Source organism: Podarcis muralis, chromosome 9, assembly GCF_964188315.1.
Source record: "Podarcis muralis chromosome 9, rPodMur119.hap1.1, whole genome shotgun sequence".
NCBI classification, from domain to species: domain Eukaryota; kingdom Metazoa; phylum Chordata; class Lepidosauria; order Squamata; family Lacertidae; genus Podarcis; species Podarcis muralis.
Window position 1 is genome coordinate 73,770,672 of NC_135663.1, and position 15,677 is coordinate 73,786,348.

Consider the following 15,677-nt stretch of genomic DNA (forward strand, 5'->3'; position numbering starts at 1 on the left):
GATACACAGTCCCCTGCTCTCTGGTAATGTTCCTGCAGTTAGGGATGAAGATGCTGCCCAACAGTGCCTCCAGTACTCATCCCATAGAGCCAGTCAAGAAGACTGCTGGGCCCATGGCACCAAAAGCTACCAGCAGAACTGGAGGTGCACCCCCCGTCCCACTCTTAATACAAGCCTTCCATCAGGGAGACCGAGGCTGATTCAGTCCCAAACCCCACCTGAAGCCAGGCAGATACAGATACAGTGGTACCTCGCAAGACGAATGCCTCGCAAGACAAAAAACTCGCAAGACGAAAGGGTTTTTGGTTTTTTTAGTTGCTTCGCAAGACGATTTTCCCTATGGGCTTGCTTCGCAAGACGGAAACGTCTTGCAAGTTTGTTTCCTTTTTCTTAACACCGTTAATACAGTTGCGACTTGACTTCGAGGAGCAACTCATAGCACGCGGTGTGGTAGCCTTTTCTGAGGTTTTTGAAGACTTTGGTGATTTTTGAAGCTTTTCCAAAACTTTCCCGAAACCGTGCTTCGCAAGACGAAAAAAATCGCAAGACGAAAAAACTCGCAGAACGGAATAATTTCGTCTTGCGAGGCACCACTGTATTCCATTTCCTCCAGGAACTCCTGCAACTGATCTGCCGCCACTCTCTGTTCCCACACAGCGTAAGGCAGTTTCCTGCATTCCTATGGAATCCATTGTGAATTGGCTATTAGAGCTTATTATGCTTCATTATAGTGAAAAACGTTACAGGAGAATGTGTTTCATTCTCTTGATTAACAAGCGTCTATTTAAATCAATAGATATCATTTACCTGTATTCTCGATCTTTTTAGCCTTACGCAGTTTGACTATTTTCCCCTCTTGGCAGCAAGAGAGATTCTGTATACAATAACGCTTTAGTCCCAAAAGTTCTGAAAGAGAAGACATATTTCATAATTTTCAATTCACAGCATACGAGGAGTCTTGTTTTCTGAATAAGTATTGATCTGCAGTTTGCAGAATATGCCAAGCCTGAGAGCATTTCTTTTAATTAAAAGGCATAGGCTTGGATCTTGTTGGTAGACAGCAAGAGTGGCTTTGGTGCCTTCAGTTTGACAGCTCTTTTTATTTGCTCTAGACTGGAATTAGACAAATGACAAATTTTCATGTGAGATATATGCATGACAAACTGCCTCACACGGTGGCATCCACAGCGGGGAAGCTAACCAGGGAATAGGTTTTCTCCATGTGGTCTGGAGCGAGATCTTTGTAGTCAGTAGGGCTGGGCAATATATATCACCAGCTAAATATTGTGATATACCGATATCTCACAATGTCTGAAATAAAGATCAAAGTATGTAGAGGTGAATAGGAGGGCTAGGTGATATCTAGTGTTCAACTTTGTGATCTATCACCAGCTATACATCACAATATACCGATATATCATAATTTCTGAAATAAGGATGCAGTTATGTAGAGGCACTGGCTGGCTTCACAGTTTCCCCCACATCGTGATTTTTGCATAGCGCACGCACTATCATGATTTATAATACAGTGGCACCTCAAGTTACAAATGCCTCAGGTTATAAACGCCTCAGGTTACATACTCCGCTAACCTGGAAGAGTTACCTCGAGAGAATGGAAATCGTGTGCCAGTGGCGCAGTGACAGCAAGAGGCCCCATTAGCGAAAGCACACCTCTAGTTAAGAACAGTTTCAGGTTAAGAATGGACCTCCAGAACGAATTAAGTTTGTAACTAGAGGTACCACTGTATATCACCAGGTCAAAAATTATGAAACCGGTATCATGATATGGACTTGAAACTGGTTTTGGACAATATATCACTCAGCGCTAATACACATCATGACTCGTGATATATTGCCAGGTCAAAAACAATGAAACTGATATGATATCGACGATATACTCTATCGATATATCACCCAGCCCTAGTAGTCAGCATTGATGAGACAGAACTCGATCCCAATCAAGATGGACCCAGACTCAATTTCTCCAGCTGTGTTATGCCCAGCTCATTAGCTTTCCCAATGGTGCAGTGACGTCACCACACTCTCAACATTGTGGGTGCCTTGGGGCATCAGACAGACGGCCCCTGCCTTGATTTCCCAGACACTTCTGATGTAGCAACCTCACCATTCCCTTGATTGTGGATACGTAGCTTTAACTGTGTTGGCTAGGACTGCCTCAGCCACATCTGAAAGTTATGAATGTCGTGAATTCTGGAAGAGTGGTTAGCCTTAATCATGTGGTATTCACACCTTCCACAAGGTGAATAGATTGACCGTGTAGAGGAGGAGCAGGATGACTCTGTGTGCCTCTTCACTTCCCCATGTTGATGAGCCATGCAACATCTGCATTCCAGGAAGGTGCATGGATTGCCACACACATGCACTGAAAGAGGCATGATCTGTGCTCCTTGGAGTCACAAGAGAGGGAAGGACACAAAGAATTGCTGCATACCGTTCCACCTCTTAATAGAGGTGAGGCAGAACTGCAGATAATGTGGGGAGGCATAATTCTGTTGTCCTGCCTGTCCTTTGGGCAGCAGACATTTTGGAGAATGCATGGATAGGGTCATTATCATAGCCATAGCAAACGACAGGGGTGAGGGGAAGCCTATAGTTTTAGTTGGCAAACTCATCGCTTCCTCCCTTGCATTGCGTATACAAAGCCTCCAGATTTTGTAGTCCATATCAAGAGATGCCTTGCACAAACAGGCCGTGCTTATGTCTTCAATGTGCACATAGAGAAGCCTTAGTCAGGTGTTTAGACAGACTCTCTTTTCTATGACTGATGTTTCTTAAAGTTAACCAACAAACTTAAACTAGCAATGGGACAAGCAAAAGAGGATCAATATGGCTAACCTGACGCAACAACCTGTACAAACAAGCCACACTGCAATTAAATGAACACACCCAAGCAAGCTCTGGACCCCGCAAACTCTCACAATATCAGTAAGTAAGTAAGTAAGTAAGTAAGCAAGCATATAAACAAAGGACCTACCCACATGATGCTGACACAAACCACTACACTAACACTAGGCTTTTAATGTTTGATGCATTACTGTATTTTAATATTTTGTTGGAAGCTGCCCAGAGTGGATGGGGAAGCCCAGCCAGATGGGTGGGGTATAAATATATTATTATTATTATTATTATTATTATTATTATTATTATTATTAGCAACAGAACAAAAGAACAAGCCTCTCCTCTCTCCCGCAACTGCAAGATGTCTATGACAAAAGTGTTTTTCACTAAATGTAAAGGAACTGTGAAAAGGACTTTATGAATTGAAAGTGAAGATGATGGTTGTTTTGTAACGCAACAAAATTCAATGGAAACAGCTATGACTGTCCTCTGCAAAACAATTGGTTCAGTCTACATTTTGTTTCCACAGTTGTGCACTTGAGACAGCACATGGTTGCTTAGGGGAAAAAAACTTTAGGTAGCTTTCTACATGCAAGCTCATCACTCAAGGGGAAGAAAGATCATGTGAACTGAGCGCGTGTGAAGTCTCCATGTCCCCAGTTAATGATATGTGGGTGGTGGGGGCGGCAATACATGCCTGCTCCCCCACCACTGAAAGAAGACAATCAACCATGGAAACATGTGAACCCAAAATGTCCACAACTGCAGCAGCAAGCAAGGATGTCTGCAGCACTTTAATTTATTGCTAGTTAAAACCCTGAGCAGATGAAAGCAAGAGAAGTCTAATAAACATGTGTGTTGAATTGCAACTGATGTTTTCCCCCTCCTCGGTTTCCTTATTAAATATGCTGACTTCTTCATTGGAAATTGCTGTTTCCATGCTCACAAATCTTCTGTTTGTTTCCTCCTCGACAGTGGGCACTATAAAGGTGTCAGTTCGTGAACAATGCTTGCAAAATGCCACTCATAAGAAATCCCTAGTATTTGCCCTTAATCCTCTTTATTGATACGCGTATGTTTTAGTGTCTGTCTGTCTTCAACTGTAGCTGAGATTACCAGCCACCGGAAAACTCAAAATGTAAATCAGCCTTGACATTTTGAACCTACAGCAGTTTCAGACAGCTCACAATGTGTTCCAGGGTGAAGTCTCCAAATGGCAGAGCAAACCCTGCGACAAGCAACATGGTCATGGGTCCAGTTTGGATGGTCTGCAAGCAACACTCATATTGTTGCCTGTGGATGGCTTACAATTGGTAGGAATCGCAGGGAGGTGCAGATTGCCTGACTCAAGTGTCTTCACATGGGGCCTGTATGTGGGGCTGTTGTGATTTGTGTGATTGCTTTAGGATTCCTCCCGCCCCCCACTATTATCACAAAACGGAAGCAGCCACATGTCCAGGGAGCATATGAGCAGTTCCAAGTGTATAAACTAGGCCAGTGGCCACCAGGATGCCACATTGATCCTCCATGTTGTTACTGTTGTTGTTGTTTAGTCGTTTAGTCATGTACAACTCTTCGTGACCCGATGGACCAGAGCACGCCAGGCACTCCTGTCTTCCACTGCCTCCCACAGTTTAGTCAAACTCATGCTGGTAGATTCGAGAACACTGTCCAACCACCTCGTCCTCTGTCGTCCCCTTCCCCTTGTGCCCTCCATCTTTCCCAACATCAGGGTCTTTTCTAGGGAGTCTTCTCTTCTCATGAGGTGGCCAAAGTCTTGGATCTGTCCTTCCAGTGAGCACTCAGGGCTGATTTCCTTCAGAATGGATAGGTTTGATCTTCTTGCAGTCCATGGGACTCTCAAGAGTCTCCTCCAGCACCATAATTCAAAAGCATCAATTCTTCGGCGATCAGCCTTCTTTATGGTCCAGCTCTCACTTCCATACATCACTACTGGGAAAACCATAGCTTTAACTATACGGACCTTTGTTGGCAAGGTGATGTCTCTGCTTTTTAAGATGCTGTCTAGGTTTGTCATTGTCCGTGGAGTTTTCTTGTTGTTACTGTAAAAGTGTTCTTATCAATCTAGCATCTGAAGTGCAAAAGAAAAGAAGGAAACAAGATTTCATTTGCTTGTATGAGTTTTTAATTAAAGTGGTACCTTGGTTCTCGAACTTAATCCGTTCTGGGAGTCTGTTCGACTCCCGAAACTGTTCAAAAACTAAGGGGCAGCTTCCGATTGGTTGCAGGAGCTTCCTGCACTCAAGCGGAAGCCGCGTCTGACGTTAGGCTTCCGAAAAACGTTCACAAACTGGAACACTTCCTTCAGGGTTTGCGGCGTTCGGGAGCTGATTTGTTCTGGAGCCAAGCCGTTCTAGCACCAAGGTACCACTGTATTAGAAAAAAGTCTGTCAATGAGGAAGAGAAGGAAAATAAGCAGAGCATTGTTTTATTGTAAAAGATATGGGATATATGTTGAATGTTGCGGAGCACTACGTTGTTAATTTGTTTTAATAGTATTTTAAGTGGCATCCTGCTTTTTGCATTTCAGTATTGTACGACTGGCAGTAACCTCCAAATGAGCACGGAAAGGTTTGGATTTGGGTCAGACTAAAGATCCACTAGGGGACTCGGGTGGCACTGTGGGTTAAAGCACAGAGCCTAGGACTTACCGATCAGAAGGTCAGCGGTTCGAATCCCCACGATGGGGTGAGATCCCGTTGTTCAGTCCCTGCTCCTGCCAACCTAGCAGTTTGAAAGCACGTCAAAGTGCAAGTAGATAAATAGGTACCACTGTGGCGGGAAGGTAAATGGTGTTTCCATGCACTGCTCTGGTTCGCCAGCTGCAGCTTAGTCATGCTGGCCATATGACCCAGAAGCTGTATGCCGGCTCCCTCGGCTAATAAAGCGAGATGAGCGCCGCAACCCCAGAGTCGGCCACGATTGGACCTAATGGTCAGGGGTCCCTTTACCTTTAAAGATCCACTTAGTTCCTCATTTTGTTTCCAACCGTGAACAGAGAGAAGCTCTGGAAAGCTCAGCAGAGGGAATGAAGACCACAGTCCTTTCCTCTCATTTGTCCCCAACAACTGCTATTCAGACGTACGCTGCCTCTAAAAACGTAGGATGCATTTAGTTATCTTGTCTGTCCCTTAAGATCAGCTAAGGAGGATCTCCACCAAGTCTGTGGATCTCTGAGGTGCAGTTATCGTTATGTGGAACATGGCATTCTCAGTGATGGTGTCCAAACCCTGAAACATCTTGAGAGGCTAATTTATCTTCCTCTCTCCGAGACTTCTGAAAGAAGATTGGTGAAGGGCATTTTGTTTAGACGAGCCTTCAGCTTAGATTAATCTGTATGCCTCCAATATTAATATTTTTAAAGGGTTCTGCTGCTTTATGCTTATGCCAGTGTTCCTCTTGTTCTTGCTTTTGAAAATTTGATGCTGTTTCAGTGTTTTTGATTTTGAGGCTATTCTACTTCGGTAGGGTGGGAGTGTGTATTTGCCCTGAAGAAGTCTACTTGCCATACCCTGCTGCAACGATGTTGAAGGCACCATAATTGCAATGATTGCAGTCATATTCCTCTCCTGTTTAGTCCTGCCCCCATTTCTCTTCCAATGTCTCCTCTGTAGACTTCTAGACTGTAAACTTCTTGAAGCAGCAATCTCTCTTCTCCTTCTTTTGTAAAGAAGAAGAAGAAGAGTTTGGATTTGATATCCCGCCTTTCACTCCCCTTCAGGAGTCTCAAAGCGGCTAACAATCTCTTTTCCCTTCCTCCCCCACAACAAACACTCTGTGAGGTGAGTGGGGCTGAGAGACTTCAGAGAAGTGTGACTAGCCCAAGGTCACCCAGCAGCTGCATGTGGAGGAGCAGAGAATCGAACCCGGTTCACCAGATTATGAGACTACCGCTCTTAACCACTACACCACACTGGCTCCATGTACATGGAAGGTGGTATATAAATGAATAAAGCATTTCTGTTATGACCAATAGCCATTGGAAGATCTAACCTCCATTAATTTAATTATTAAAAAGTTATCTAAGCCAGTGGGCATGCCTAGCAACCATAAGGTAAAGGTAAAGGGACCCCTGACCATTAGGTCCAGTCGTGGCCGACTCTGGGGTTGCGGCGCTCATCTCGCTTTATTGGCCAAGGGAGCCGGCGTTCAGCTTCCGGGTCATGTGGCCAGCATGACTAAGCCACTTCTGGCGAACCAAAGCAGCACACGGAAACACCATTTACCTTCCCACCGGAGCGGTACCTATTTATCTACTTGCACTTTGACGTGCTTTCGAACTGCTAGGTTGGCAGGAGCTGGGACCGAGCCACGGGATCTCACCCCATCGCGGGGATTCGAACCGCCGACCTTCTGATCGGCAAGTCCTTGGCTCTGTAGTTTAACCCGCAGCACCACCCATGTCCCTTTAGCAACCATAGCCAAGCCAAATTTATAAGTTCTTCCTCCTCTGATAACAACAAGTACTGCTGGTTATATATCCTGTTCTTCTTCAGAACAGCCTCCTGCCCCATCAACTAATCTAGGAAGTATAAAATATAATTTGTCACTGCTGGCCAATGGCAAGGTCTTTGCTCTTCCCCACCTGCTCCCAGCTTAGGGTGGTGACCTACTGATGGAGTTGTCTATCAAGGTTCCAGTCCACCAGAAGAGGGACAAGCGGTAAAGGGTGCCAGAACTGGGAAGTAAAACATATGCAGAAATGGAAAATATATGGTCTATTGAGGCTAGCCTGGAGACTACTGTTTGTGGCATTATAAGCAGAAAGCAAGGGATTAATGGCAAACCTTCAAAAATGCCACTGGTCAGTGGGAGAGAAGAAGATATTTCAATAAAAGAACCGAACGAGCTGTCAGTGTGATGTGAAGCCCCAGTAAATTGATGTCATAACATTCCCAGAATGAAAAGACCTTGTGGGGAGTGAGTGTCCCGTGGTATCAAAGCTAACACAGAGATCAAGGAAAGAAAAGTATGCAGAGGAGACCGGGCAAGAAAAGAGATGGGTGCCGTAGAAGACAAGACAAATGATGTACTCTGCCATATACCTGAAATGGTTCTTTCAGCTGTTGTGACCACCCATGGCGGTTAATTAATTAGACGACCTTCCTGATACAGTGATTAATGGCATAATGGGTGTAAATAGATCTATGCTAATTAATAATGTGGCTGTCACCAAAGTACTTGGGCACCGTAGGAACTGGGAATAAGGTTTGCTTCATATGCGACAGTTCTCCTTTGTAGATACACTATCTCCTATCTGGAGCGCATGTTCCGGTAAAGTGCTTTTGGGTTCTTGCCTTCTAATTCAGATATATGATATATCTAGGGCTGGGTTTGCACCAGCAGTTTCCATACAACCTGCTTTTCATACATACATGAAGAGAACATGGTTTAATCACTGTACAGTATATTGAGCTGTCCTCAAAGACAACATGAAAACCACAGTTAGTACAGAATGCAGCTGCCAGAATTTTAGATAGGACTAGTGGTTGGGAACCCATCACACTGATGTTGAAAGAGTTTCACTGGCTTCCTTTCTACTTCTGAGCTCATTTCAAGGTACTGGTGCAAGTATCTGAATTGACATCTGCTCCCAACCTGACCTGCTCATATTCCGAGGTCATTCTCTTCTCTGAGCAGAGGTGAGGCAGGGGCTGACCAGAGGGAGGACATTTTTAGCGGTTGCTCCTTGTTTGTGGAACACTTTCCCCAAGGAAGTTCACGTGATACCTTCACTGCTACCTTTTTTTTGCTGCCAGGCAAATATTTTGTATTCAGCTATTCTTAGTTTAGCTGTTTTAGGCTGGAATCCAGTACAGAATACACTTGCATCGAACCTAATAGGACTTCTGTACTGCACATCTAGAAGGGACGCGGGTAGTGCTGTGGGTTAAACCACAGAGCCTAGGACTTGTGGATCAGAAGGTCGGCGGTTTGAATCCCCGCGACGGGGTGAGCGCCCGTTGCTCGGTCCCTGCTCCTGCCAACCTAGCAGTTTAAAAGCACTTCAAATTGCAAGTAGATAAATAGGTACCGCTCTGGCAGAAAGGTAAACGGCATTTCCGTGCACTGCTCTGGTTCGCCAGAAGCAGCTTAGTCATGCTGGCCACATGACCCGGAAGCTCCCTCAGCCAATAAAGCAAGATGAGCGTTGCAACCCCAGAGTCGGCCACGACTGGACCTAATGGTCAGGGCCCCCCTTTACCTTACTACACATCTGTTGATTTGTGAGATTTCCTCCATTTAGAAACAGTATTACTTTGTATGGAGCTATTATGTCATTGTTTGTGTTTCTTTTAATATTGTAGGTCACTTTGGAATCTTATGAAAGGCAATCTAGAAATTAACAAAAATAAATAGTGTGCACCACATCCTGTGACCTTTCCCTTTCTGCACTCAGCTTCTTAGTTTTCGTGAACTTTATAAAAGAGGTGCAAGTTTGTTGTGCAGATTGAATTTTACGTAGTACCATTTTCCTGCCCCCTCTTAGTCACACACAAACACACACACTAACTATTGCATGTATGCATGTGGTTTACCATTTCCTCACCATTATATGACTAATTTTCATCACAAAAAATGAACTTGGGTTCGGGAATGATCCTAGAAACTTGTTATCAGGCCACTTTGAAATTCTTTCCTCCTCCTCCTCCTCCTTCATCATCATCATCATCAACAACAACACACTGCATATATTCTTTGAGGTGCTGTGTGGATATGGAAGTGCTATTGCAATAATTCAGCATTTGGCATAAAAAAAGAAAGAAAACCCGAAGCATGAAATACCGAGAGGAAGAAACATATGTGTTTGGGAAATGCATGAAGATTATTTTGGGCCAATGAGGGAGAGAAAAAATGAAATGAAATGTGACAAGGTTATTTGAGCAGCTTCAGCCTAGGAATCCAGCTTCAGAAACCTTGTCTTCGCATCCAATTTAACAGTAGTTTAACACCCTTTGGTGTCTGTGGTGTTCACACTAAATTGAAGGAAGGAGTGTGTATTCTATCCCCTAAAGGAGTGTGCACTCTTACCCCTATAGAGCCAAGGGCACTTCTCCTCCATAACCCTTATACAAGTACAGTGGTACCTCGGGTTACAGATGCTTCAGGTTACAGATGCTTCAGGTTCCGCTAACCCAGAAATAGTACCTCAGGTTAAGAACATTGCTTCAGGATGAGAACAGAAATCGTGCTCCGGTGGCGCAGCGGCAGCGGGAGGCCCCATTAGCTAAAGTGGTGCTTCAGGTTAAGAACAGTTTCAGGTTAAGAACGGACCTCCAGAACAAATTAAGTTCTTATCCCAAGGTACCACTGTACCACAAGCCATCTGTGTGAATGTATCTCCTCTGCCTGAAGATCACCTGGGCAGCACAACACTATTCTGGCTTTGTGCTCCACAAACAGAGGGAAGTTTGAACTAGCCCCACTCACCAGAGATAAGAGACCTTTGTATTTTTAAATTAGAATAGTCTGTTTCCAGGGCAAAACTTAGCTAAGAGTCTTCCTCTTATACACCCCCCCAAACAAAATAAGAATGGGAGAAAATGAGTTGGTGCAGCATGGCAGCAGTGCGCAATTTAACTGAGGATGTTGGGAAATCTTGCCCACGGCTTGGAAATAATGAGCTCCTGACGTGTTTTCTAATCAAAGTATCGGCATGGAGTCACCATGTTTAGCAAACGTCCTATCACCAAGGAAGCAGTACATCAAAAGTTCACTGTGGATATTATTTTTCTGTGCCTCACCTTTACATTATAGGTGTCTTCCTTAGCACCTCTTCCTTCTTATAATAGTTTAAAGCCCCCCCCCCCCAAAGAAACCAGTAGATGTGTGTGAACAGCGTCCGTTATCACATTTGTTCCAGCTTCAGTGAACCAAGAACCACGCCTGTCGTCCTCAGTTATCTTTGTACGCAGCACTGTTTTGAGCAGAGGTTTAATACACAAAAGATTGTTTCCCCCAAGATTTAGGTACCTCATAAATCAAGCTGACAAGTCACGTGGCCAGGTTTCCTCTTCTGTTTTGTCTATGGTATGCAGACAGATTATACAGTAGCGTCCTCAATGGCTTATTGTCTAATAATGTCAGAGGGCTGTGTTCTTCACAGCTACCTAGGCAATTCTCTGCCTAAATATTTCGCGTGTGCATGGGTGACAAATAGTAAAGACACATTTCTGCTGCTTATTTCTGCACCTTTGAGTTTGCTGCAAAAGCAGAGGAGGCTTAAAACCATTACATTTTTGGGGGGAGGGGGCTTTCCTTTGTAGGAGTATCAGGACACACAGTGATTCCCACACATTGACTTGCTCCATCTTAACATGTTGCGATGATGCTTTCTTAAACGATGCCTAGGACCCTCGTACCTAAGGGACCGCCTCTCCCGGTATGCCCCACGGAGGACCTTAAGGTCCATTAATAGCAACACCCTATTGGTCCCGGGCCCTAAGGAAGTTAGATTAGCTTCAACCAGACCCAGGGCCTTTTCAACAGTGGCCCCGGCCTGGTGGAACGCTCTGCCTCATGAGACCAGGGCCCTGCAGGATCTGATTTCTTTCCGCAGGGCCTGTAAGAGAGAGTTGTTCCACCTGGCCTTTGGCTTGGAGCCAATTTGATTCCCTCCCCCTCTTTCTTTTTTCTTTTCCTTTCTCCTCCTGTGATGAGGCTACATTTTAATATTTTAATGTTGTATTTTAATTTTGTTTTTAAGTTGTATTCATTCAACTTGTTTTTATTATTGCTTGTTAGCTGCCCTGAGCCTGGCCTTGGCTGGGGAGGGCAGGGGACAAATAAAAATTATTATTATTATTATTATTAGTGTGGAATTATCAAGATGCACAATTATATTTCCAAGAACATAGAAAATCAGGTCATTTATTATTATTTTTTAAAAAATAATCATACACAGTCAGTTTGGACAAACAGGTGCAAACCAGTGATAGGAAGAAACAGGATAATGCTCTACCAGATAACACTTGCATAGTTTCTGTGTGCGTAAAACTGCAGTATATGGGGGCCTGACTCATACTGTTGACAGGATACTTAAAGTTTTGGAAACTAGCAAATGGTTCAGGCCTACGTACTGTATTTGTCGCTCTATAACACGCACCTGACCATAACACGCACGTAGTTTTTAGAGGAGGAAAATCCGTAGGCATGCCACCCCTAGGCATTTCCTCCATAACACACACAGACATTTCCCCTTACTTTCTAGGAGGAAAAAAGTGAGTGTTATGGTGCAAAAAATACGGTATATGTTATGCAAATTTCCATTGTGAGCTTTTATAATGTTTCTTTTCATAGCGTATCATAGCAGGATTTTTTGTAGCTGTATAGATCCAGCCCTAAGCTTCAGAGGTGTCTGGTCAATACCTGGATTTGTGAGTGTATGCATAGCCCCTTGAGTTCTGTGGATTTGAATGAAATCTATAAACATGGTTTCTTCCCTTTTTTCCCCATATTAGCAATCTACGTTGATGGCGTCCAACTGAAAGGCTACTTTGTGTGGTCCCTTTTGGACAACTTTGAGTGGACTTCCGGATACAGATCTCGCTTTGGACTCTTCCATGTGGACTTTGAAAATCCGGCTCTCCCTCGAGTTCCTTACAAATCGGCCATTGAATACGCCAAAGTTATTGCCAACAATGGACTGATGAAATCACATGGTTGACGACTGTCTGTTAATACCAAACGTTGGCCACTTACAAGAGAGGCACATGCCGTGAAATTGTCAAAAATAAACCAAGCTGAATTTTGATTTTCAATAACTATTTCTCAAAAAGCAGAAGCAGAAATCAGAGCAATAACTATGCAGAAAGGGGAAGTGAACCTATAAAGTTTTAAAGTTTGAATTTAAAATAAATAAATACAAAATAAATAAAAATAAAATCAATAAATACAGTACAATGTAGTAATATTTTCTGTAATGTTTAAAATACTTTTGACTTAAGGGATTCAGAGAGGATGTCATATATTGTTGTTGTTGTTTAGTTGTTTAGTCATGTCCGACTCTTCGTGACCCCATGGACCAGAGCATGCCAGGCACTCCTGTATTCCACTGCCTCCTGCAGCTTGGTCAAACTCATGCTGGTAGCTCCGAGAACACTATCCAACCATCTCGTCCTCTGTCGTCCCCTTCTCCTTGTGCCCTCAATCATTCCCAACATCAGGGTCTTTTCCAGGGAGTCTTCTCTTCTCATGAGGTGGCCAAAGTATTGGAGTCTCAGCTTCACGCTCTGTCCTTCCAGTGAGCACTCCGGGCTGATTTCCTTAAGAATGGATAGGTTTGATCTTCTTGCAGTCCATGGGACTCTCAAGAGTCTTCTCCAGCACCATAATTCCAAAGCATCAATTCTTCGGCAATCAGCCTTCTTTATGGTCCAGCTCTCACTTCCATACATCCCTAATGTCATATATTATACAGCACCAAATGTTGGGTTGCTATCAAGTGGCACATGTCTGGGAGTCGCAGCCAAAGTAGCTGCATTAGAAACACACACAAATGAGTTACTCTTTCCTCTCTCCTTTTACAATGAATGGGATAGTTTGATGCTTATTCATTTTTTTGGCCATCTGTTTGTCTGACACAGAGGAAGCACATTTGGTGGACTGTTCAGTATCTGTCTACTTATACACAGCCAGATTCCTGAAGAGCACACTTTTTCAGAACTACAGAATTACTGCATGTATTTGTCAGTTTTAGGTTCTGGTACTAAGATAAGCTACCTAAGGCTTTACCAATGAAACATCCTATTAAGTGGTCTGCATTTTCCTGAATAGAGAGAGCTTCCTGCCCTACTGCACTGGGCAGAAATTCAATAGGCAAAAGCAAGCAACTTGTCCATGTAAATTAAACAGGTGCTATATGAAGAGAACTCTTTAAAAAACAAATCTTTGCTCAAGCTAGGGGTTGGGGGGGGGAATTGGATTTAGTTTAAATTTAAAGGCAAACCTACTTAATTAATATTTTCTGAAACAGTACATGAACCGAAACAAATATCCTTTGAAATTCGCACAGCTTTGAATTTTGTGGTACAGTTCTCCAGCCTAATAATAATAATAATAATAATATTAATTTATTCATATGCCATCTTTTTTCCTGACGAGACTAAAGGCAGCTTTAGATTAAAATTCAACTAAATATTGATAGAATTAAAACCATATACGTATATAAAATCTGTTTTATAAATCAGTTTAAACAAATTATGTACACAAAAATGCATATACCGCATTTTTCGCTCTATTGGACGCAGTTTTTCCCCTCCAAAAATTGAGGGGAAATGTGTGTGCGTCCTATGGAGCGAATGCAGGCTTGTGCCATAGCCGCGCGCAACCCCTCCAGCAGGGAGAGGCTGAACAGGGCTATGGCTTCTTTAGGTCCACGCAGCCTCTCCCGGCAGGGAGAGGCTGCACGGGGCTAAAGGGGAAGCCAAAACAGCGAGCGGAATCCATCCTGCTCGCTGCCTTGGCTCGTGCCATAGCCGCGCACAACCCCTCCGGCAGGGAGAGGTTGTGCACAGCCTGTACGCTGCTCTTTGGGGCTGGGGGAAAAAAATTTTTTTTTCTTGATCCCCCCCCCCTAAAAATTGGGTGCGTCCTATGGTCCGGTGCGCCCTATGGTGCGAAAAATACGGTATTAGTGAAAATAACTTAGAAAAATGTGTATATTAGGAGAAATTTGCGCTAAACTGGTGAGTTTTCGTGAGGGTTTTTTAAAAAAGAAATCGCAAACTCCGATGGAATTGTGGAGAACTGAACTGGAAAAGTGAGAAACTAAGAAAACCCAAAATGGACAGATTAACTCGTTCCTAACCCCAAATGATCCAGTTTTAATGCCTGCCTCCCCCAAAAATGAATTCTGTGAGCTATAAAATGCAATTTTGCAAAATTGAAACTGTTTTGCAGATTAAAAAAACCACACACATTTTGCATCTTACTGTGATTTCATTGACCATGCCTAGGGGCAAGGAGACATGTGGAATTTACTGAATCCTCAGCCCAACTGCTGCTAGCAAAAATTCGGATTTCTGAGATTTCAGCACTGGGTTACAAGCATATTTTTTGCCAGACACAAGGTCTGGAAACATGCTGGAGTTAAAAAAAGCAAGCAAGCAAGCAGAGGTTCTTAGGAAGCTGACTTCTGCACTGCTTTCCCTGCGCTCCCGCAGGAAGACAGAATACATACCTCCCTGACAATGCCACATTAAATAGTTAAGAATCGGAAGGTGCGAGAAGCATATGTTTGCCTCTAAGGAATAAGGTAGAGAAAAGGAACAAACCGGGCCTCAGAGGTGTACCTCCCGAGGCCTCGCTAGTACAAATTGCTAGCAAATGAGTTCTGTTCAGAGCTAATGCTTTTGTTAAGTGCCTCATTGCGAGGGAGCAACAAGGAGAGCGTGAATATACTGCCTGGGAGCTATTTAAGTTGCTCTCAAGCAAATGTCATTTTGATCAGAACTTGGTTCACAGCAATTGCAGAATAACTGCAGGGCCATGTCCTCATGTCAGCGGTTAGCCTGGAAAAAGAAGGCATTGGGTCTGTGAGCAGAGCAGTGAGATTGGTGCAGAAAAGGCCACAGACTTGCTTCTTAGGATAGGGCTGGTACGGTGCTGAGGGCTGGGCCAAAAGCTCAGAGGAAAGCCTTGTACACTGAGAAAGGACCTTCCTTCACCCCACCCCTCCCAGCTGCTCACAGAGGCAAAGTCAAAGAAAAAAGTCCTGCGGCAACAAAAGATCTCTCGCACCATCCCACCTTCCCGTGCCAACAATGGGAGAAAGAGAGTTTGAAAGGCTCTGTATA

The 15,677-nt window shown here is 43.8% G+C and overlaps 1 protein-coding gene across 1 annotated transcript in view; it reads left to right on the forward strand.

The window, feature by feature from the left end:
• Positions 1–12,791, forward strand: part of LOC114604044 (cytosolic beta-glucosidase-like) — a 40,246-nt gene extending 27,455 nt beyond the window's left edge. The window contains exon 4 of the mRNA XM_077934430.1: positions 12,342–12,791. Within this exon, the coding sequence (XP_077790556.1) occupies positions 12,342–12,547 (206 nt within the window). The 3' untranslated portion in view covers positions 12,548–12,791. The remainder of the gene's footprint in view (positions 1–12,341) is intronic.
• The last annotated feature ends 2,886 nt before the right edge of the window (positions 12,792–15,677 follow it).